General features: G+C 46.8%; 1 protein-coding gene across 1 annotated transcript in view; it reads right to left on the reverse strand.

The window, feature by feature from the left end:
• Positions 1 to 23,167, reverse strand: part of LOC112255718 (MAM domain-containing glycosylphosphatidylinositol anchor protein 1-like) — a 243,728-nt gene that overhangs the window by 20,087 nt on the left and 200,474 nt on the right. The window contains exon 15 of the mRNA XM_042326290.1: positions 21,805 to 21,935. Coding sequence (XP_042182224.1) covers positions 21,805 to 21,935 — 131 coding nt within the window. The remainder of the gene's footprint in view (positions 1 to 21,804; positions 21,936 to 23,167) is intronic.

Genomic DNA, 23,167 nt, shown 5'->3' on the forward strand with positions numbered 1-23,167 from the left:
CAAGTCAATCACACTTCTGTGAAATCAAACTGTCCACTTAGGAAGCAACACTGATTGACAATAAATTTCACATGGTGTTGTGCAAATGGAATAGACAACAGGTGGAAATTATAGGCAATTAGCAAGACACCCCCAATAAAGGCGTGGTTCTGCAGGTGGTGACCACAGACCAGTTCTCAGTTCCTATGCTTCCTGGCTGATGTTTTGGTCACTTTTGAATAATGGCGGTGCTTTCACTCTAGTGGTAGCATGAGACGGAGTCTACAACCCACACAAGTGGCTCAGGGAGTGCAGCTCATCCAGGATGGGACATCAATGCTAGCTGTGGCAAGAAGGTTTGCGGTGTCTGTCAGCGTAGTGTCCAGAGCATGGAGGCGCTACCAGGAGACAGGCCAGTACATCAGGAGACGTGGAGGAGGCCGTAGGAGGGCAACAACCCAGCAGCAGGACCGCTACCTCCGCCTTTGTGCAAGGAGGAGCAGGAGGAGCACTGCCAGAGCCCTGCAAAATGACCTCCAGCAGGCCACAATTGTGCATGTGTCTGCTCAAACGGTCAGAAACAGACTCCATGAGGGTGGTAATGAGGGCCCGAGGTCCACAGGTGGGGGTTGTGCTTACAGCCCAACACCGTGCAGGACGTTTGGCATTTGCCAGAGAACACCAAGATTGGCAAATTCGCCACTGGTGCCCTGTGCTCTTCACAGATGAAAGCAGGTTCACACTGAGCACATGTGACAGACGTGGCAGAGCCTGGAGACGCCGTGGAGAATGTTCTGCTGCCTGCAACATCCTCCAGCATGACCGGTTTGGCGGTGGGTCAGTCATGGTGTGGGGTGGAATTTCTTTGAGGGGCCGCACAGCCCTCCATGTGCTCATGTGGCTGGAGTGTGTCAGCAGTTCCTGCAAGAGGAAGGCATTGATGCTATGGACTGGCCCACCCGTTCCCCAGACCTGAATCATGTTCATGTTGCACCACAGACTGTCCAGGAGTTGGCGGATTCTTTAGTCCAGGTCTGGGAGGAGATCCCTCAGGAGACCATCCGCCACCTCATAAAGAGCATGCCCAGGCGATCACAGAAAGCAGCATGCTGCTGACAAACTGGGACCCGTATTCACCAAGCTGATTTAGGATATGTTTTGCCTTCACATGGAGTACAATTACATTTACAAGGGGGAGCTAATCCTTGATCACTATTTCTACTCTGAGACACTTTATAAATAAGGGTCCTGGAAGAAAGCTGTTACCCAAGACCTTGCACAGCAGTCGTTTCACTACAGGACCCTAGATGTATTACGGTCCATTCTTATTAACTGAATATTGTACAGGAATTGCTAAATATCAATGACACAGAACCATTGTTGGATTTTCAGCAACATGTGCAGTAAATGCTAACATAGCTTTGGTGATGAAAGCTACAAAATGTATTATCATCTCCCTATCAGGCCACAGCATGCTGTGACATGGGCCTGGATGGTGAAACACATCTTCTGCTGCCTGAATACTGGGGCCTTCAGTGCTACCGAAAGCAACGGCCTTACCTGGGAGCACAGTAAAAGTTTCCCTGTTTCCCAGCCATTCTGTCGACTTGTATTGTACGAAAGCACTGACTTATATTCACTTTGTTTATTTGTCCGATTCTTCAGTCTTGACCTTGATATACATTTTAGTTGACACACCTGTGTGATACAGTACATTAATAAAAATGTATTCACCCTGGACATGAGTCTTGCACGGATTTTATACATTTTGAATCATAAGCTCTAAGCTCTAAGTGTTTTTTGATATTGAAGTTACTACAGAAGTTAGTGGTCAGATAAAAATATGAAAACCAATGTGCCAAAAATGTTATTATTTTGTAATCTCACAATTTTTTTTAATATTTTTTTTATACATAACTTTATGCGTTTGGTCATCCCCAAAATGTGGCATTTGAAAGGTTTGATACCTGTCCTTCCTCAGGGAACTGTCTGTGGGTAGCTGACAAAAGGATGTCAGGTTTTTGATGTCCTGCTCTAGAGTTCCATAGCCTCACCTAGGGATAGGGGGATGGACACGTTAGTTTTATAAAAATCTGTGAGACTTTTACATGGATGAGAGAGCATGAGTTTGAGTAAGTACAGTAAATCCAATCCAACAGGTGAGCCTGGATAATATGCCATGTTGTCACCAGGGTTGGGGAGTAACGGATTACATGGAAGAGACTACAAAAACCGGTAACTGTAATCCGATTACAATATTTTAGCTTGTAACGTAACGGATTACAGAAACTTTTGAAAAACTAGATGCTTATATTTGAGGATTACTTTTAAATCAATTCAAATCAAATGTTATTTGTCACATGCGCCGAATACAACACCTTACAGTGAAATGCTTACTCACAAGCCCTTAACCAACAACCCTAACCCTAAAAAATGAAAGTAAGAAATAATTAAAGAGCAGCAGTAAAATAACAATAGTGAGGCTCTATACATGGGGTAACGGTACAGAGTCAATATGTGGGGAAACCGGTAAGTCGAAGTAATCTATACTTCCGGCGCCGGCAGAGATGGCCGCCTCGCTTCGCGTTCCTAGGAAACTATGCAGTTTTTTGTTTTTTTACGTGTTATTTCTTACACTAGTACCCCAGGTCATCTTAGGTTTCTTTACATACAGCCGACAAGAACTACTGAATATAAGATCAGCTTCAACTCACCATCAGTACGACCAAGAATATGTTTTTCGCGACGCGGATCCTGTGTTCTGCCTTACTACCAGTGTAACCGAGTGGATCACATGCAGGACCAAAAAAAAACGACTCAGAAAAGAGGGAAACGAGCGGTCTTCTGGTCAGACTCCGGAGACGGGCACATCGTGCACCACTCCCTAGCATTCTTCTTGCCAATGTCCAGTCTCTTGACAACAAGGTTGATGAAATCCGAGCAAGGGTAGCATTCCAGAGGGACATCAGAGCCTGTAACGTTCTCTGCTTCACGGAAACATGGCTAACTGGAGAGACGCAATCCAAGCGGTGCAGCCAGCGGGTTTCTCCACGCTGCGCCGACAGAAACAAACATCTTTCTGGTAAGAAGAGGGGCGGGGGCGTATGTCTTATGGCCAACGTGACATGGTGTGATGAAAGAAACATACAGGAACTCAAATCCTTCTGTTCACCTGATTTAGAATTCCTCACAATCAAATGTAGACCGCATTATCTACCAAGAGAATTCTCTTCGATTATAATCACAGCCGTATATATCCCCCAAGCAGACACATCGATGGCTCTGAACGAACTTTATTTAACTCTCTGCAAACTGGAAACGATTTATCCGGAGGCTGCATTCATTGTAGCTGGGGATTTTAACAAGGCTAATCTGAAAACAAGACTCCCTAAATTTTATCAGCATATCTTGCAACCAGGGGTGGAAAGACCCTGGATCATTGTTACTCTAACTTCCGCGACGCATATAAGGCCCTGTTCGGAAAAGCTGACCACGACTCCATTTTGTTGATCCCTGCCTACAGACAGAAACTAAAACAAGAAGCTCCCACGCTGAGGTCTGTCCAATGGTCCGACCAAGCTGACTCCACACTCCAAGACTGCTTCCATCACGTGGACTGGGAGATGTCGTATTGCGTCAGACAACAACATTGACGAATACGCTGATACGGTGTGCGAGTTCATTAGAACATTTTGAAGATGTCGTTCCCATAGCAACGATTAAAACATTCCCTAACCAGAAACCTTGGATTGATGGCAGCATTCGTGTGAAACTGAAGGCACGAACCACTGCTTTTAATCAGGGCAAGGTGTCTGGTAACATGGCTGAATACAAACAGTGCAGCTATTCCCTCCGCAAGGCTATCAAACAAGCTAAGCGCCAGTACAGAGACAAAGTAGAATCTCAATTCAACGGCTCAGACACAAGAGGTATGTGGCAGGGTCTACAGTCAATCACGGACTACAGGAAGAAACCCAGCCCAGTCACGGACCAGGATGTCTTGCTCCCAGGCAGACTAAATAACTTTTTTTTTGAGGACAATACAGTGCCACTGACACGGCCTGCAACGGAAACATGTGGTCTCTCCTTCACTTGAGTAAGACATTTTTTAATCGCAAGGCTGCAGGCCCAGACGGCATCCCCAGCCGCGCCCTCAGAGCATGCGCAGACCAGCTGGCCGGTGTGTTTACGGACATATTCAATCAATCCCTATACCAGTCTGCTGTTCCCACATGCTTCAAGAGGGCCACCATTGTTCCTGTTCCCAAGAAAGCTAAGGTAACTGAGCTAAACGACTTCCGCCCCTAGCACTCACATCCGTCATCATGAAGTGCTTTGAGAGACTAGTCAAGGACCATATCACCTCCACCCTACCTGACACCCTTGACCCAAATTTGGCCCAAATAGGTCCACAGGATGCAATCTCAACCACACTGCACACTGCCCTAACCCATCTGGACAAGAGGAATACCTATGTGAGAATGCTGTTCATCGACTACAGCTCGGCATTCAACACCATAGTACCCTCCAAGGTCATCAAGCTCGAGACCCTGGGTCTCGACCCCGCCCTGTGCAACTGGGTACTGGACTTCCTGACGGGCCCCCCAGGTGGTGAGGGTAAAACATCTCCTCCCCGCTGATCCTCAACACTGGGGCCCCACAAGGGTGCGTTCTGAGCCCTCTCCTGTACTCCCTGTTCACCCACGACTGCGTGGCCATGCACGCCTCCAACTCAATCATCAAGTTTGCGGACGACACAACAGTGGTAGGCTTGATTACCAACAACGACGAGACGGCCTACAGGGAGGAGGTGAAGTGTGATGTCAGGAAAATAACCTCACACTCAACGTCAACAAAACTAAGGAGATGATTGTGGACTTCAGGAAACAGCAGAGGGAACACCCCCATCCACATCGATGGAACAGTAGTGGAGAGGGTAGCAAGTTTTAAGTTCCTCGGCATACACATCACAGACAAACTGAATTGGTCCACTCACACAGACAGCATCGTGAGGAAGGCGCAGCAGCGCCTCTTCAACCTCAGGAGGCTGAAGAAATTCGGCTTGTCACCAAAAGCACTCACAAACTTCTACAGATGCACAATCGAGAGCATCCTGGCGGGCTGTATCACCGCCTGGTATGGCAACTGCACCGCCCTCAACCGTAAGGCTCTCCAGAGGGTAGTGAGGTCTGCACAACGCATCACCGGGGGCAAACTACCTGCCCTCCAGGACACCTACACCACCCGATGCTACAGGAAGGCCATAAAGATCATCAAGGACATCAACCACCCGAGCCACTGCCTGTTCACCCCGCTGCCATCCAGAAGGCGAGGTCAGTACAGGTGCATCAAAGCTGGGACCGAGAGACTGAAAAACAGCTTCTATCTCAAGGCCATCAGACTGTTAAACAGCCACCACTAACATTGAGTGGCTACTGCCAACACACTGTCAATGACACTGACTCTACTCCAGCCACTTTAATCATGGGAATCGATGGGAAATGATGTAAATATATCACTAGCCACTTTAAACAATGCTACCTTATATAATGTTACTTACCCTACATTGTTCATCTCATATGCATACGTTGATACTGTACTCTATATCTTCGACTGCATCCTTATGTAATACATGTATCACTAGCCACTTTAACTATGCCACTTGGTTTACATACTTATCTCATATGTATATACTGTAGATATCATCTACTGTATCTTGCCTATGCTGCTCTGTACCATCACTCATTCATATATCCTTATGTACATATTCTTTATCCCCTTACACTGTGTATGACAGTAGTTTTTTTTGGAATTGTTAGTTAGATTACTTGCTCGTTATTACTGCATTGTCGGAACTAGAAGCACAAGCATTTCGCTACACTCGCATTAACATCTGCTAACCATGTGTATGTGACAAATAAAATTTGATTTGATTTGATTTGATGTACACGTAGGTAGAGTTACAATGCAGAGATAATAACGGAGAGTAGCAACAGCGTATGGCAATGCAAAAATTCTGGGTAGCCGTTTGATTGTTTGTCCATTTGATTGTTCAGGAGTACTTAGGTTTGGGGGTAGAAGCTGTTTAGAAGCCTCTTGGACCTAGACTTTGCACTCCAGTACCGCTTGCCGTATGGTAGCAGAGAGCACAGTCTATGACTAGGACGGCTGGAATCTTTGACAATTTTTAGGGCCTTTCTCTGACACCGCCTGGTATAGAGGTCCTGGATGGCAGGAAGCTTGAATGTAAAAAAAAAAACAAGTGGTTGATATCAGAAATCACCACTATTCCGTTTTTTGTATATACACATTCATTAAAGACACGGCAGCAGAATTCAGCATGACCCCATTGATGTACTGGGCCGTACACACTACCCTTTGTAGTGCCTTGCGGTTGGAGTCCGAGCAGTTGCCATACCAGGCAGTGATGCAACCCATCAGGATGCTCTCGATGGTGCAGCCTTTTGAGGATCTGAGGACCCATGCCAAATCTTTTCGGTCTTCATGACTGTCTTGGTGTGCTTAGATCATGTTAGTTTGTTGCTGATATGGACACCGAGGAACTTGAAGCTCTCAACCTGCTACACTACAGCCCCATTGATGAGAATGGGGGCTCATTCCTCCTTTTCCTGTAGTCCACAATTATGTCGTTTGTCTTGATCACGTCGAGGGAGAGGTTGTTGTCCTTCCACCTTCTGCTGTCTCGTCGTTGTCGGTGATCGGGCCAACCACTGTTGTGTCAACATCAAACTTCATGATGGTGTTTGACTACTTCCGGCGCCGACAGAGATGGCCGCCTCGCTTCGCTTTCCTAGGAAACTATGCAGTATTTTGTTTTTTTACATGTTATTACTTACATTGGTACCCCAGGTAATCTTAGGTTTCAGTACATACAGTCGGGAGGAACTACTGAATATAAGAGCAACGTCAACTCACCATCATTATGACCAGGAATATGACTTTCCTGAAGCGGATCCTGTGTTCTGCCTTCCACCTAGGACAATGGATTGGATCCCAGCCGATGACCCAAAACAACGACGCCGTAAATGAGGCAAACGAAGCGGTATTCTGGTCAGGCTCCGGAGACGGGCACATCGAGCACTGCTCCCTAGCATACTACTCGCCAATGTCCAGTCTCTTGACAACAAGGTTGATGAAATCCGAGGAAGGGTAGCATTCCAGAGAGACATCAGAGACTGTAACGTTCTTTGCTTCACGGAAACATGGCTCACTAGAGAGACGCTAACGGAGTCGGTGCAGCCAGCTGGTTACTTCACGCTTCGCACCGACAGAAACAACCATCTTTCTGGTAAGAAGAGGGGCAGGGGGGTATGCCTTATGATTAACGAGATGTGGTGTGATCATAAGAACATACAGGAACTCAAGTCCTTCTGTTCACCTGACTTAGAATTCCTCACAATCAAATGTCGACCGCATTATCTACCAAGGGAATTCTCTGAGATTATAATCACAGCCATATCTATTCCCCCCCAAGCAGACACAGCGATGGCCTTGAACAAACTTTATTTGACTATACAAACTGGAAACCACATATCCTGAGGCTGCATTCATTGTAGCTGGGGATTTTCACAAGGCTAATATGAAAACAAGACTCCCTAAATTGTATCAGCATATCGATTGCGCAACCAGGGCTGGTAAAACCCTGGATCATTGCTATTCTCACTTCCGCGACGCATATAACACCCTCCCCCGCCCTCCTTTTGGAAAAGCTGCCCACGACTCCATTATGTTGCTTCCAGCCTACAGACAGAAACTAAAACAAGAAGCTCCCGCGCTCAGGTCTGTTCAATGCTGGTCCGACCAATCTGATTCCACGCTTCAAGACTGCTTCGATCACGTGGATTGGGATATGTTGCGCATTGCGTCAAACAACAACATTGATGAATATGCTGATTTGGTGAGCGAGTTCATTAGAAAGTGCATTGACGATGTCGTACCCATAGCAACGATTAAAACATTCCCAAACCAGAAACCATGGATTGATGGCAGCATTCGCGTGAAACTGAAAGCGCGAACCACTGCTTTTAACCAGGGCAAGATGACCGGAAACATGACCGAATACAAACAGTGTAGCTCTTCATTCCACAAGGCAATCAAACAAGCTAAGCGTCAGTATAGAGACAAAGTAGAGTCGCAATTCAACGGCTCAGACACAAGAGGTATGTGGCAGGGTCTCCAGTCAATCACAGATTACAAAAAGAAAAACAGCCCTGTCGCGGACCAGGATGTCTTGCTCCCAGACAGACTAAATATCTTTTTTGCCTGCTTTGAGGACAATACAGTGCCACTGACACGGCCCATAACCAAAACCTGCAGACTCTCCTTCACTGCAGCCGACGTGAGTAAAACATTTAAACGTGTTAAACCTCGCAAGACTGCAGGCCCAGACGGCATCCCCAGCCGCGTCCTCAGAGCATGCGCAGACTAGCTGGCTGGTGTGTTTACGGACATATTCTATCAATCCTTATCCCAGTCTGCTGTTCCCACATGCTTCAAGAGGGCCACAATTGTTCCTGTTCCCAAGAAAGCTAAGGTAACTGAGCTTAATGACTACCACCCCGTAGCACTCACTTCCGTCATCATGAAGTCCTTTTTGAGAGACTAGTCAAGGACCATATCACCTCCACCCTACGTGACACCCTAGACCCACTCCAATTTGCTTACTGCCCAAATAGGTCCACAGACGATGCAATCGCAACCACACTGCACACTGCCCTAACCCATCTGGACAAGAGGAATTCCTATGTGAAAATGCTGTTCATCAACTACAGCTCAGCATTTAACACCATAGTACCCTCCAAACTCGTCATCAAGCTCAAGACCCTGGGTCTCGACCCAGCCCTGTGCAACTGGGTACTGGACTTCCTGACGGGCCGCCCCCAGGTGGTGAGGGTAGGTAACAACATCTCCACCCCGCTGATCCTCAAAACTGGGAACCCACAAGGGTGCATTCCGAACCCTCTCCTGTACTCCCTGTTCACCCACGGCTGTGTGGCCATGCTCACCTCCAACTCAATCATCAAGTTTGCGGACGACACTACATTGATAGGCTTGATTACCAACAACGACGAGACGGCCTACAGGGAGAAGGTGAGGGCCCTCGGAGTGTGGTGTCAGGAAAATAACCTCACACTCAACGTCAACAAAACAAAGGAGATGATTGTGGACTTCAGGAAACAGAGGGAACACCCCTCTATCCACATCGCCGGGACAGTAGTCGAGAGGGTAGTAAGTTTTAAGTTCCTCGGCGTACACATCACAGACAAACAGAATTGGTCCACCCACACAAACAGCGTTGTGAAGAAATTGCAGCAGCGCCTCTTCAACCTCAGGAGGCTGAAGAAATTCGGCTTGTCACCAAAAGCACTCACAAACTTCTACAGATGCACAATCGAGAGCATCCTGTCGGGCTGTATCACCGCCTGGTACGGCGACTGCTCCGCCCACAACCGTAAAGCTCTACAGAGGGTAGTGAGGTCTGCACAACGGATCACCGGGGGAAAACTACCTGCCCTCCAGGACACCTACACCACCTGATGTCACAGGAAGGCCATAAAGATCATCAAGGACAACAACCACCCGAGCCACTGCCTGTTCACCCCGCTATCATCCAGAAGGCGAGGTCAGTACAGGTGCCTCAAAGCAGGGATCGAGAGACTGAAAAACAGCTTCTATCTCAAGGCCATCAGACTGTTTAACAGCCACCACTAACATTGAGTGGCTGCTGCCAACACACTGACTCAACTCCAACAAATTTAATAATGGAAATTGATGTAAAAAATACATCACTAGCCACTTTAAACAATGCTTGAAATTATGCTTTGCAGCGAAAACAATACAAGCTTTTGTGTAAGTTTATCGATATACCAACAAAACATTATGTACACCACCTAGCGGCTTTCACGAAAAGTAATCAAATTAATCGTTTACCTTTGATGAGCTTCGGATGTTTTCACTCACGAGACTCCCAGTTAGACAGCAAATGTTCCTTTTGTTGAATAAAGATATTTTTATATCCAAATACCTCCGTTAGTTTGATGCATTTATGCCTAGGAATCCACCGGAAAAAGCGGTCACAACAAAGCAGGCAAAAATTCCAAATTACATCCATAATATCGACAGAAACATGGCAAACGTGTTTTATAATTCATCCTCAAGGTGTTTTTCAAATATCTATTCGATAATATATCAACCGGGACAGTTGGCTTTTCACTAGGACCGGGAGGAAAAATGGCTACCTCTCTGTTTAGCACAAAAATCCCACTGAGAGCCAACAACTGACCACTTACGCAATGTTGACTTTACTCTCATTCTTCAAAATAAAGGCCTGAAACTACGTCTAAAGGCTGTAGACACCTTCGGGAAGCTACAGAAAAAGGAATCTGGTTGATATCCCTTTCAATGGGCAATAGGGATGCATAGAAAGAGAAAGACAGGGGTTTCAAAATAAGAGCCACTTCCTGATTGGATTGTTCTCAGGCTTTCGCCTGCAATATCAGTTCTGTTATACTCACAGACAATATTTTTACAGTTTTGGAAACTTTAGAGTGTTTTCTACCCTAAGCTGTCAATTATATGCATATTCTAGCTTCTTGTCCTGAAAAAATATCCTGTTTACTTTGGGAACGTTATTTTTCCAAAAATGAAAATAGTGCCCCCTAGTTTCAAGAGGTTAAGTATAACTCTGACTTGTGTGATAAGTTTGTCTCTCCTCATTTGACAGTAAAGAAATTAACCACCACATTTGGCAACGAGGATGGGATGTAAATCTTCACTTGGTGACCGCTCCTGACGACCTGGGTAAATCGTGCACGAGGGATCCCTCAAACTTGGGATCTCAGGGAGACCACACTTTGGGAACGAAGCAGATGGACCCACCTTTGATCTGAGAGGCAGCGAGCCGAGTGGATAATTTATCCCAGTTGGGATTGGTGCGGTTTGTAGGGGTTAGGGGCCAGGATGACTGTGGGTTCTGTGTGAAGCACGGTACCTGGTGAAACCCAATGGGAAGAAGGACCTCATTCTGAAAAGTGTCTTTGTGACTGTCTAAGTGATCCTCAGAAGTGGTGAATTCCAAATATTTTAAATGCACTAGCCAGGTATGCCATAGGTTTGGTAATTTAGTGTTAAAAATCTAGAATCTGTGTGAACTAGTTTTGGCCATTTAATGTTAAAACATCCGGAATCTGTATGATATAGTATAAACCTGTACTTGTTTTAAACCTGTACCCCATTTTAGAAGTATTGAAAGATGCATTATCCTAGGAACTAATCATGAGTTATAAATTAGAAAATATTCCTGCAGGTTAAAATATTGTTGAAAAACAACTAATTGTTTAGGTATGTTTGAGAATAGCATTGCGTGATTGTGATATGCGAGTTGTGTGAATAAGGAAAAGAGTCTTAATCTGACATTTGGATAGTAGCACATAGAAATATGCTTAACATTTCTAGCGCAGGGGTTCCGCTAGCGGAACACCTCGACAACATTCCGCTGAAAAGGCAGCGTGCGAAATTCAAAAATATTTTTTAGAAATATGTAACTTTCACACATTAACAAGTCCAATACAGCAAATGAAAGATAAACATCTTCTACCCATCGTGTCCGATTTCAAAAATGATTTACAGCTAAAGCACAACATATGATTATGTTAGATCACTTGGAGTGTGGTACCATTGGAGTGTGGAAAATTGTAAAATATAGAAAAATCCTGGAATGAGTAGGTGTGTCCAAACTTTTGACTGGTACTTGCTTAATTAATTTTATGAATATTATAGTGTTTCTATTTCATTAAAAACGAAATACCCTCTGGGTAAATTTAGACCTGTTACGACTTCTACCGAAGTCGATGCCTCTCCTTGTTCGGGCGGTGCTTGGAGGTCGACGTCGCCGGTCTTCTAGCCACCACCGATCCATTTTTAATTTTCCATTTGTCTTCTTGTTTTCCCACACACCTGGTTCTCATTTCCCTCAGTATGTGTTGTGTATTTAACCCTCTGATTCCCCCATGTCTTTGTGTGGTATTGTTTATTCTGTTTCATGTTATGTGCACGTTAGTCTGTTGCGCTGGTGTTACGATCAACTAGGAGTGGTGGTGGGTGGAATCAGGCGCAGAGAGCAGGGTTCAGTCTTTCCTTCAAATTTATTCCCCAGTGCAACAAAAACAGTCACGCCAATACACAGGGCGTATAATAAGTTGCCGGTCCAAACAACAGGACAAAATAGTCCGGAGAATAAATGTACGAATAACTCACACCATCAAACACAGAGTAACACAAACAAGCCCGCACAAATACCCAGCGGGCCTAGTGCCCTTAAATACCCTACAAACAAACCCTAATACAAAACAGGTGTACCCAATTACCCAATAACCAAAAACAAACGGAAAGGAAATCGATGGCAGCTAATAGGCCGGCGACGACGACCGCCGAGCACCGCCCGAACAGGAAGAGGCACCGTCTTCGGCAAGGTTCGTGACAGTACCCCCCCCCCTGACGCGCGGCTCCCGCAGCGCGCCGACCCCGGCCTCGAGGACGACCCGGAGTACGAGGCGCAGGGCGATCCGGGTGGAGGCGATGGAAATCCATCAAGAGGGAAGGATCTAAAATGTCCCTCCCCGGTACCCAGCACCTCTCCTCCGGACCGTACCCCTCCCAGTCCACGAGGTACTGCAGGCCCCTCACCCGGCGTCTCGAGTCCAGAATAGCTCGTACTGTGTACGCCGGGGACCCCTCGATGTCCAGAGGGGGTGGAGGGACCTCCGGTACCTCACTGTCTTGTAGGGGACCAGCTACCACCGGCCTGAGGAGAGACACATGAAACGAGGGGTTAATACGATAATAAGAGGGAAGTTGCAATCTATAACACACCTCGTTTATCCTCCTCAGGACTTTAAATGGCCCCACACACTGCGGCCCCAGCTTCCGGCAGGGCAGGCGGAGGGGCAGGTTTCGGGTCGAGAGCCAGACCCTGTCCCCTGGTGCGAACACCGGGGCCTCGCTGCGGTGGCGGTCAGCGTCTCTCTTCTGCCGTTCACTGGCCTGCCTGAGAGAATCCTGGACTGCCCGCCAGGTCTCTCTAGAGCGCTGTACCCACTCCTCCACCGCAGGAGCCTCGGTCTGACTCATGCCACGGAGCCAGGACCGGCTGGTAGCCCAGTACGCATTCGAATGGCGACATATTCGTGGACGAATGCCGAAGAGAGTTCTGGGCTAACTCTGCCCACGGGACGTACCTCGCCCATTCTCCTGGCCGGTCCTGGCAATACGACCTCAGAAACCTGCCCACTTCCTGGTTTACTCTCTCCACCTGCCCATTACTTTCGGGGTGATAACCAGAGGTAAGGCTGACCGAGATCCCCAGACGCTCCATAAACGCCTTCCAAACCCGAGACGTGAACTGGGGACCCCGATCGGAGACGATATCCTCTGGAACCCCATAGTGCCGGAAGACGTGGGTAAATAGAGCCTCTGCAGTCTGTAGGGCCGTAGGGAGACCAGGCAATGGGAGGAGACGGCAGGACTTAGAGAACCGATCCACAACGACCAGAACGGTAGTGTTCCCCTGAGATGGGGAAGATCAGTAAGGAAATCTACCGAGAGATGGGACCATGGCCGTTGTGGAACCGGGAGGGGCTGTAACTTCCCTCTAGGAAGGTGCCTAGGAGCCTTACTCTGGGCGCATACCGAACAGGAAGAGACATAGAGCCTCACATCCCTAGCTAAGGTGGGCCACCAGTATTTCCCCCTAAGACCCCGCACTGTCCTATCAATCCCCGGATGACCCGCAGACGGTAGTGTGTGGGCCCACCGAATCAACTTATCACGGACACCAAGCGGTACGTAACTTCTACCAGTCGGACACTGTGTAGGCGCAGGTTCAACCCTCAACGCTCGCTCGATGTCCGCGTCCACCTCCCATACCACTGGGGCCACCAGCCGAGAGGCTGGAAGGATGGGAGTGGGTTCGATGGACCGGTCCTCGGTGTCATAGAGACGGGACAGCGCGTCGGCCTTAGTGTTGAGGGAACCTGGTCTGTAAGAGATCGTAAATCTAAAACGTGTAAAAACATGGCCCACCTAGCCTGACGCGGATTCAGTCTCCTCGCTGCTCGAATATACTCCAGATTACGGTGGTCAGTCCAGATGAGAAAAGGGTGTTTAGCCCCCTCTAGCCAGTGTCTCCACACCTTCAGGGCTTTTACCATAGCTAGTAACTCCCGGTCCCCCACATCATAGTTCCGCTCCGCCGGACCCAGCTTCTTAGAAAAGAAAGCGCAGGGACGGAGCTTCAGTGGCGTACCCGAGCGCTGAGACAGCACGGCTCCAACCCCAGCCTCGGACGCATCCACCTCCACTATGAATGCTAACGAAGGGTCCGGATGCGCCAACACGGGAGCCCCAGTGAACAGTGCCTTCAACTGGTTGAAGGCTCCATCAGCCTCTGCTGACCACTGCAGACGCACCGGCCCCCTTCAGCAGTGAGGTAATGGGCGCCGCTACTTGGCCAAAACCCCGGATAAACCTCCGGTAGTAATTGGCAAACCCTAAAAATCGCTGCACCTCCTTTACCGTGGTCGGAGTCGGCCAATTACGCACGGCGTTAACGCGGTCACTCCATCCATCATCATCCCCGAGCTGGAAATGCGATAACCCAGGAAGGAAACGGCTGGTTTGGAGAACACACATTTCTCAGCCTTGACGTATAGGTCATGCTCCAGCAGTCGCCCAAGAACCCTGCGCACCAGGGAAACATGCGCGGCGCGTGTGGCAGAATAAATCAAGATGTCATCAATATACACTACCACACCCTGCCCGTGCAAGTCCCTGAGAATCTCATCTACAAAGGATTGGAAGACGGCTGGAGCATTCATCAACCCATACGGCATGACGAGGTACTCATAGTGGCCTGATGTGGTACTAAACGCTGTTTTCCACTCGTCTCCTCCCCGAATACGCACCAGATTATACGCGCTCCTGAGGTCCAGTTTTGTGAAGAAACGCGCTCCGTGGAATGATTCCACCGCCGTAGCGATGAGAGGTAGCGGATAACTAAAACCCACTGTGATCGAATTGAGACCTCGATAATCAATGCACGGACGCAGACCTCCCTCCTTTTTCCTCACAAAAAGAAACTTGAGGAGACGGGTGACATGGAGGGCCGAATGTACCCCTGTCTCAGAGCTTCCGTGACATATGTTTCCATAGCCACCGTCTCCTCCTGTGACAGCGGGTACACATGACTCCGGGGAAGTGCAGCGTTCTCCTGGAGGTTTATCACGCAATCCCACCGTCGATGGGGTGGTAATTTGGTCGCCCTCTTCTTACTAAAAGCGATAGCCAAATCGGCATATTCTGGGGGAATGCGCACGGTGGAAACCTGGTCTGGACTCTCCACCGTCGTGGCACCGATGGAAACTCCTATACACCTCTCTGAACACTCGTCTGACCACCCCTTAAGAGCCCCCTGTTTCCAGGAAATAAGGGGATTGTGAATAGCCAGCCAGGGAACCCCAACACCACCGGAAACCCAGGTGAATCAATAAGGTAGAAACTGATCCTCTCCCTATGATTCCCCTGCGTTACCATGTCCAGCGGAATCGTGGCCTCCTGACCAACCCTGACCCTAACGGTCGGCTATCTAAGGAGTGCACGGGGACAGGTGGGTCTATCTGTACTAACGGAATACCCAATTTACGGGCGAGTCCACGATCCATAAAACTCCCAGCTGCGCCTGAATCGACTAGCGCCTTATGCTGAAGAGAGGGGAAAACGCAGGAAAAAAAATTAACAAAAACATGTGACCAACAGGGAGCTCTGGGTGAGTTTGGTGCTTACTCACCTGGGGTGGCCGAGGAGTGTTCCGCCGACCCTCTCGACTCCCAGAGGGACTCCTCCAACACCGGTCCGAAGTGTGTCCTCTCCGTCCACAATAGGAGCAGGAGGAGCCCCCTCTGATCCCCCTAGATGCAGCTCCTCCCAACTCCATCGGAGTGGGAGTGGGAGAGCTGGAAGGTGGAATTAACAGGACCCCTTCTGAACGCCCGCGGGCAGCTAGCAGGTTGTCCAATCGAATAGACAAGTCTATTAGTTCATCCAGGGAGAGAGTTGTGTCCCTGCAAGCTAGCTCCCGGCGGACGTCCTCCCGGATACTAACCCGGTAATGGTCCATCAGGGCCCTGTCATTCCACCCAGCACCAGCAGCTAGGGTCCTAAACTCCAACGCAAAGTCCTGTGCGCTCCTCGTCTCCTGTCTGAGGTGGAACAGTCGCTCACCCGCCGCTTTACCCTCTGGTGGATGATCGAACACAGCTCGGAAACGGCGGGTGAACTCCAGGTAGTTGTCCCGAGCCGAGTCTGGACTGTTCCAGACCGCGTTAGCCCAGTCCAGGGCCCTGCCCGTTAAACAGGAGACGAGGAGGCTCACACTCTCCTCTCCCGAGGGAGCCGGACGCACGGTAGACAGGTAGAGCTCTAGCTGGAGCAAAAATCCCTGGCACCCAGCCGCCGCTCCATCGTACTCCCTCGGGGGGGAGAGACGCAGTGCGCCGGACCCAGAGGATGACGTAGGTAGAGGAGGTGATGTCGGCAGTGGGGGAGCTGGGGTAGACGTCGGTAGGCCACTCCTCTCCCATCGTTCCATCCTCTCCATCATCAGATCCATCGCGGTACCAATCCGATGGAGGACCGCTGTGTGGTGGTAAACGCGCTCCTCCATAGTGGGGAGAGGGGTGGTCGCTGCTCCTGCTGATTCCATTTCAGTGGTGCGGGCTTCTGTTACGATCAACTAGGAGTGGTGGTGGGTGGAATCAGGCGCAGAGAGCAGGGTTCAGTCTTTCCTTCAAATTTATTCCCCAGTGCAACAAAAACAGTCACGCCAATACACAGGGCGTATAATAAGTTGCCGGTCCAAACAACAGGACAAAATAGTCCGGAGAATAAATGTACGAATAACTCACACCATCAAACACAGAGTAACACAAACAAGCCCGCACAAATACCCAGCGGGCCTAGTGCCCTTAAATACCCTACAAACAAACCCTAATACAAAACAGGTGTACCCAATTACCCAATAACCAAAAACAAACGGAAAGGAAATCGATGGCAGCTAATAGGCCGGCGACGACGACCGCCGAGCACCGCCCGAACAGGAAGAGGCACCGTCTTCGGCAAGGTTCGTGACAGCTGGGTTATGTTAACCCATGCTATTTCGTGTTCATTGTTCCGTTTGCTTTTGGTTCGCCTAAATAAAAGGCTCCGTTTGCTACCCAAAATCTGCTCTCCTGCACTGGACTCCCTTACAGCCATTTACGCAAGACCGTTTCGCTCTCGGAGCGCACACTGGACATTCGGGCCAAGGAGTAGGGTTGATTTGAGCGTTCTGACCTTACAACAGCAGTTGCTAGCTACTTCCAGACACAAATGAGACCACTCTGACCATTTTACTCACTCTAGCAGAGCTAGTTAGGCAGTTTTTGTGTTAAGCAGAGCATTGGTGAGAGTAACTGTGCTGCTGGAAACTATTTAATTACGCTTTTCTGGTAGACTCAGACGAGAGTGCTCTGAAATTGGAGTAGACAGCAAGAGATTATGAAAGCACCTGAATGTCCATTGAGAACGCACAACAAATATACCATTTAGCTAAGCTAAGAATGACGGGAATAATCAAGTCAATAAATGTTGGGTAGTTAGATAGCCAATAGTTAATATACTGTTAATATAAGTTTCATGTGTAACTACTAATGTTAGCTAGATAGCTGTAATGATATGCTATGTGATTCGTAAGGACAGCATAGCTAAAAAATGGTCAGCCAACATAACGTGTAAGGTAACTTATTTGAAAAGTGATTACTTTATTATATGGAGTAGCAAGCTACCGTGACAACGCTCTCTATCGACTCTGCGGCTTGAGCATGCTTTTGGTCCACAGCCGATAGCTCACTGGACTTCAGGCAAGAAGGTTGACAACCTGCTTGTTTTTTTTATTTATTTTTATTTGACCTTTATTTTACTAGGCAAGTAAGTTAAGAACAAATTCTTATTTTCAATGACGGCCTAGGAACAGTGGGTTAACTGCCTGTTCAGGGGCAGAACGACTATTTGTACCTTGTCAGCTCGGGGATTCGAACTTGCAACCTTTCGGTTACTAGTCCAACGCTCTAACCACTAGGCTACCCTGCCGTTTCATTTGAAGTCGAGAGAGACAGTAGTGCATTGGGACACAAACGCATAATCAGTGCTCTAACTCCCCCTTGGTCGTTAGGGCAAATCTGGCCTGTGATAAGACGGGGGTTTCACACCTAGCTCGGCTATTAGACTATTCTTCAGTAAAGGTTGAATAGTCTATTGTTTGGCTATTAGCGCCCCTCCCTAACTTGCAACATATTATGTTATGTTATTTTCAATGAAAAACAATTTCTCTGAAAACCACTTTTTTATTTTCAATCAAAAATAATTGTTCTGAATGCAAAAATGAGGCTTCAAAGTAAAAAAAAAAAAAAGTCAATCAAATATGTGTAATAGAGCGCAAAACGTTATGCATTCTATTCCCCAAAAATATTTTGAGAAGAAAAAATATATTTGAAAACAAAACTAATTTCGCACATTTTTGAGTGTCAGTTTGGCTACAACCAATACTTTTCAGCCTTTCATTCTGACACAAAGGTAGCCGTAAAGGACACCTACGAATGACTGTGTGATGATAGCATCTCATGTAAGCAGCACTGGGAGTTCTTCTGTCCAACTTCTAACATTACATAGCTAGTAGTTAGCTCCTACGATTCAGTGTCGGTTCATAACATTCTACTACATTACATACAGTTGATGTCAGAAGTTGGAGTCATTAAAACTAGTTTTTTAACCACTCCACAAATGTCTTATTAAAAAACTATAGTTTGGCAAGTCGGTTAGGACATCTACTTTGTGCATGACACAAGTCATTTTTCCAACAATTGTTTACAGACAGATTATTTCACTTATAATTCACGGTATCACAATTCCAGTGGGTCAGAAGTTTACATACGTTAAGTTGACTGTGCCTTTAAACAGCTTGGAAAATTCCAGAAAATGATGTTATGCCTTTAGAGGCTTCTGTTCAGATAATTGACATAATTTGAGTCAATTGCAGGTGTACCTGTGGATGAATTTCAAGGCCTACCTTCAAACTCAGTGCCTCTTTGCTTGAAATCATGGGAAAATCAAAAGAAATCAGCCAAGACCTCAGAAAAATAATTGTAGACCTCCACAAGTCTGGTTCATCATTGGGAGCAATTTCAAACGCCTAAAGGGACCACGTTCATCTGTACAAACAATAGTACGCAAGTATAAACACTATGGGACAAGGCAGCCATCATACCGCTCAGGAAGGAGAAGTGTTCTGTCTCCTAGAGATGAATGTACTTTGGTGCAAAAACTGCAAATCAATGAGCCAAAATTAACCCAACTTATTGTGGGAAGCTTGTGGAAGGCTACCCGAAACGTTTGACCCAAGTTAAACAATTTAAAGGCAATGCTACCAAATACGAATTGAGTGTATATAAACTCCTGACCGACTGGGAATGTGATGCAAAAAATAAAAGCTGAAATAAATCATTCTCTCTACTATTATTCTGACGTTTCACTTTCTTAAAATGAAGTGGTGATCCCAACTGAGCTAAAACAGGGAATTCTTACTCGGATTAATATTCAGGAATTGTGAAAAAATTATTTTAAATGTATTTGGCTTAGGTGTATGTAAACTTCCGACTTCAAATGTACATATGAGATGAGTAATGCAAGATATGTAAAGTGACTAGTGTACCATTTATTAAAGTGGCCAATACTTTTGTGTATATAGGCTGCAGCCTATCTGTGATATTGATGGCTATTTAACAGTCTGATGGCCATTTAGATATAAGCTGTTTTTCCAGTCTCTCTGTCCCAGAGCCCTCACCTCCTCTCTGGAGGCTGTCTCGTCATTGTTGGTAATCAAGCCTACTACTGTTGTGTCGTCTGGAAACTTGATGATTGAGTTGGCGGCGTGCTTGGCCATGCAGTCATGGGTGAATAGGCAGTACAGGAAAGGGCTGGGAACGCACCCTTGTGGGGCCCCAGTGTTGAGGGTCAGCGAAGTGTAGGTGTTGTTTCCTACCTTCATCACCTGGGGGCGGCCCCTCAGGAAGTCCAGGACCAAGTTGCACAGGGCGGGGTTTGGACACAGGGCCTCGAGCTTACAGATGAACTTGGAGGGCACTATAGTGTTGAATGCTGAGCTATAGTCAATGAACATCATTCTTACATAGGTATTCCTCTTGTCCAGATGGGATAGGGCAGTGTGTAGCGTGATGCCGATTGCATCGTCTGTAGACAGTGGGGCAGGAAGCAAATTGAAGTGGGTCTAGGGTGACAGGTAAGATGGAGGTGATGTGATCCTTGACTGGTCTCTCAAAGTACTTCATGATGACAGAGGTGAATGCTACGGGGCGATAGTCATTTAGTTCAGTTACCTTTGTATTCTTAGGTACAGGAACAATGGTGGGGACAGCAGACTGGGATAGGGAGAGACTGAATATGTCTGTAAACACACCAGCCAGATGGTCTGCACATGCTCTGAGGACGCGGGATGCCACCTGGGCCCGCAGCCTTGCGAGGATTAACACGTTTAAATGTCTTACGTTGGCCACAGAGAATGAGAGCCCACAGTCCTTGGTAGCAGGCAGCGTTGTTAGCACTGTGTTATCCTCAAAGTGGGCAGAGAAGGTGTTTAGCTTGTACGGAAGCAAGATGTCTTTGTCCTCGACATGGCTAGTATTTATTTTGTAGTCCGTGATTCTCTGTAGACCCTGCCACATACGTCTCGTGTCTGAGCCTGTGAATTGTTACTCAACTTTGTCTCTATACTGACGTTTTGCCTGTTTGAGAGCCTTGCGTAAGGAATGACTACTTTGTTTGTATTCTGCGATATTCCAACTAGCAGGTTGCTGACTGGCAAACCAATATATGCATGTTCCTCTACTGTAAATACACACGTTCAAATACAGGCATGTACACATATATAAGAGCCGTATATCCAAACTCTTACAATGACCCAGATAAGACACAGATGTACACACACACACACACACACATATATATACACACACACACACACACACACACACACACACACACACACACACACACACACACACACACACACACACACGCTATATAGACTTGACTCAGCACAAACAGGGGACCTGGGGAGATGAGATGGAGCCCTGAGCGGTAATCACTGCACACTACACACACTGCACACTGAGTCAGCGCTTCAGCATGCCCGACCTCCATAGGGATGAGTGGGAGTAAAGTGCAACTGAGGCTCCTGTGGAGCCGAGTGGACCTCCATAGCGTGCCAACCAGGAATATCAGGCTTACTCATGACCAGGGATGGGCAGGACGACTGCATTTGGTAAAACATATTTACATTTTTGCAAAGTTTTGCTATTTGTTTTTGTTTACAAATCACTTTATTTTGTACAAAAAAGCACTGAACATTCTGTAGATTACGCATTCTCATCATAAATCATCGGTGTCCTGTAAAAACCTTGGGTAAAACTTTATTTGGACAATCCGGACTATCCAAATAAAGTGTGAGCAAACCTTTTGTCAGAATTGTTTTTGATTTCATTTTTTACATTAGTCGTCATCCCCCTACAATGTGATGTGGAAGTTTCTTGAACTTAAAATTAAAAAATTTCCAGTATGCCGATGAAATCTAAAGCAGTCATTGGAATATTTTGTCAATACGGTACATTTTTGTCCAGGCATACTCGTGGATGGCCTTACCTGGAAGGGTCCGCTGGGGTTGACAATGATGTGGGCCTGGTTCCAGTCAGGACCCTGGTTCCCAATCAGGCTCCAGACCTTAGTGTCCACAGAGGCGATGCTCTTCACCCTCAGCCACACGTCCAGGGTACCTACATGTTGGGGTAGAGAGGGGAAAACAGAGCTAATTGAGGTGCTTTGGAGGGGTGTGTGTGTGTGTGTGTGTGTGTGGTCTTGTTCTTCTATCCTTGTGGGGACATTTCCCACATCCCCATGAGGACAAAGGCTATTTTAAAATTAGGAGTTAGGGTTAGGGTTACAATTAGGGATAGGTTTAGGGTTAGGGGTAAGGAAAAATAGGAGAAAAAAATGGTCGCCACGAGGCTAGAAAAACAAGCGTGTGTGTGTGTTCAGTTTCTGTTTATTTTCACTGTTGTGTTTTGTACCCCAATCTACGTTTATTAGATGTAAGTTTATTAGAAGTTAATTTTCCTTTTCTGCTGAGAGCACTTCCCTTTGTTTCTGCACCCTGCCTAGATATGAGACTGAATAATATATTGGGTTCGCTTAAGCACAAGTAGTAGCGGTAATTCAATGCATAAGTTAGGTTGGCTGTCTCCCTAGCTTAATTATGGCTAGAGGCACCCCTCGACAACATTCCGCTGAAAAGGCAGCACGCAAAATTCCATTGTTTTTTGTTAAAATATGTAACTTTCATACATTAACAAGTGCAATACACCAAATGAAAGATAAACTTCTTGTTAATCTACCCATCGTGTCCGATTTCAAAAAGGCTTTACAGCGAAAGCACAACATATGATTATGTTAGGTCAGAGACTAGTCACAAAAACACACACATCCATTTTCCAGCCAAAGAGAGGAGTCACAAAAAGCAGAAATAGAGATAAAATGAATCACTAACCTTTGATCAGATGACACTTATAGGACTTCATGTTACACAATACATGTATGTTTTGTTCGATAAAGTGCATATTTATATCCAAAAATCTCATTTTACATTGGCTCGTTACGTTCAGTAATGTTTTGCTTCCAACACATCTGGTGATTTTGCAGAGAGCCACATCAATTTACAGAAATAATCATCATAAACGTTATTAATATAAGATACAAGTATTATTCACAGAATTAGAAAAATACTTCTCCTTAACTTTTTAGGGACAGGGGGCAGCATTTTTACTTTGGATGAATTGCGTGCCCATAGTGAACTGCCTCCTACTCTGTCCCAGATGCTAATATATGCATATTATTATCTGAAGTTTCTAAAACTGTTTGAATGATGTCTGTGAGTATAACAGAACTCATATGGCAGGCAAACTTCTAAACAGGAAGTGGAAATTCTGGGGCTGGTTGATGTTAATGCAAC

Source organism: Oncorhynchus tshawytscha, linkage group LG08, assembly GCF_018296145.1.
Source record: "Oncorhynchus tshawytscha isolate Ot180627B linkage group LG08, Otsh_v2.0, whole genome shotgun sequence".
Lineage (NCBI taxonomy): Eukaryota > Metazoa > Chordata > Actinopteri > Salmoniformes > Salmonidae > Oncorhynchus > Oncorhynchus tshawytscha.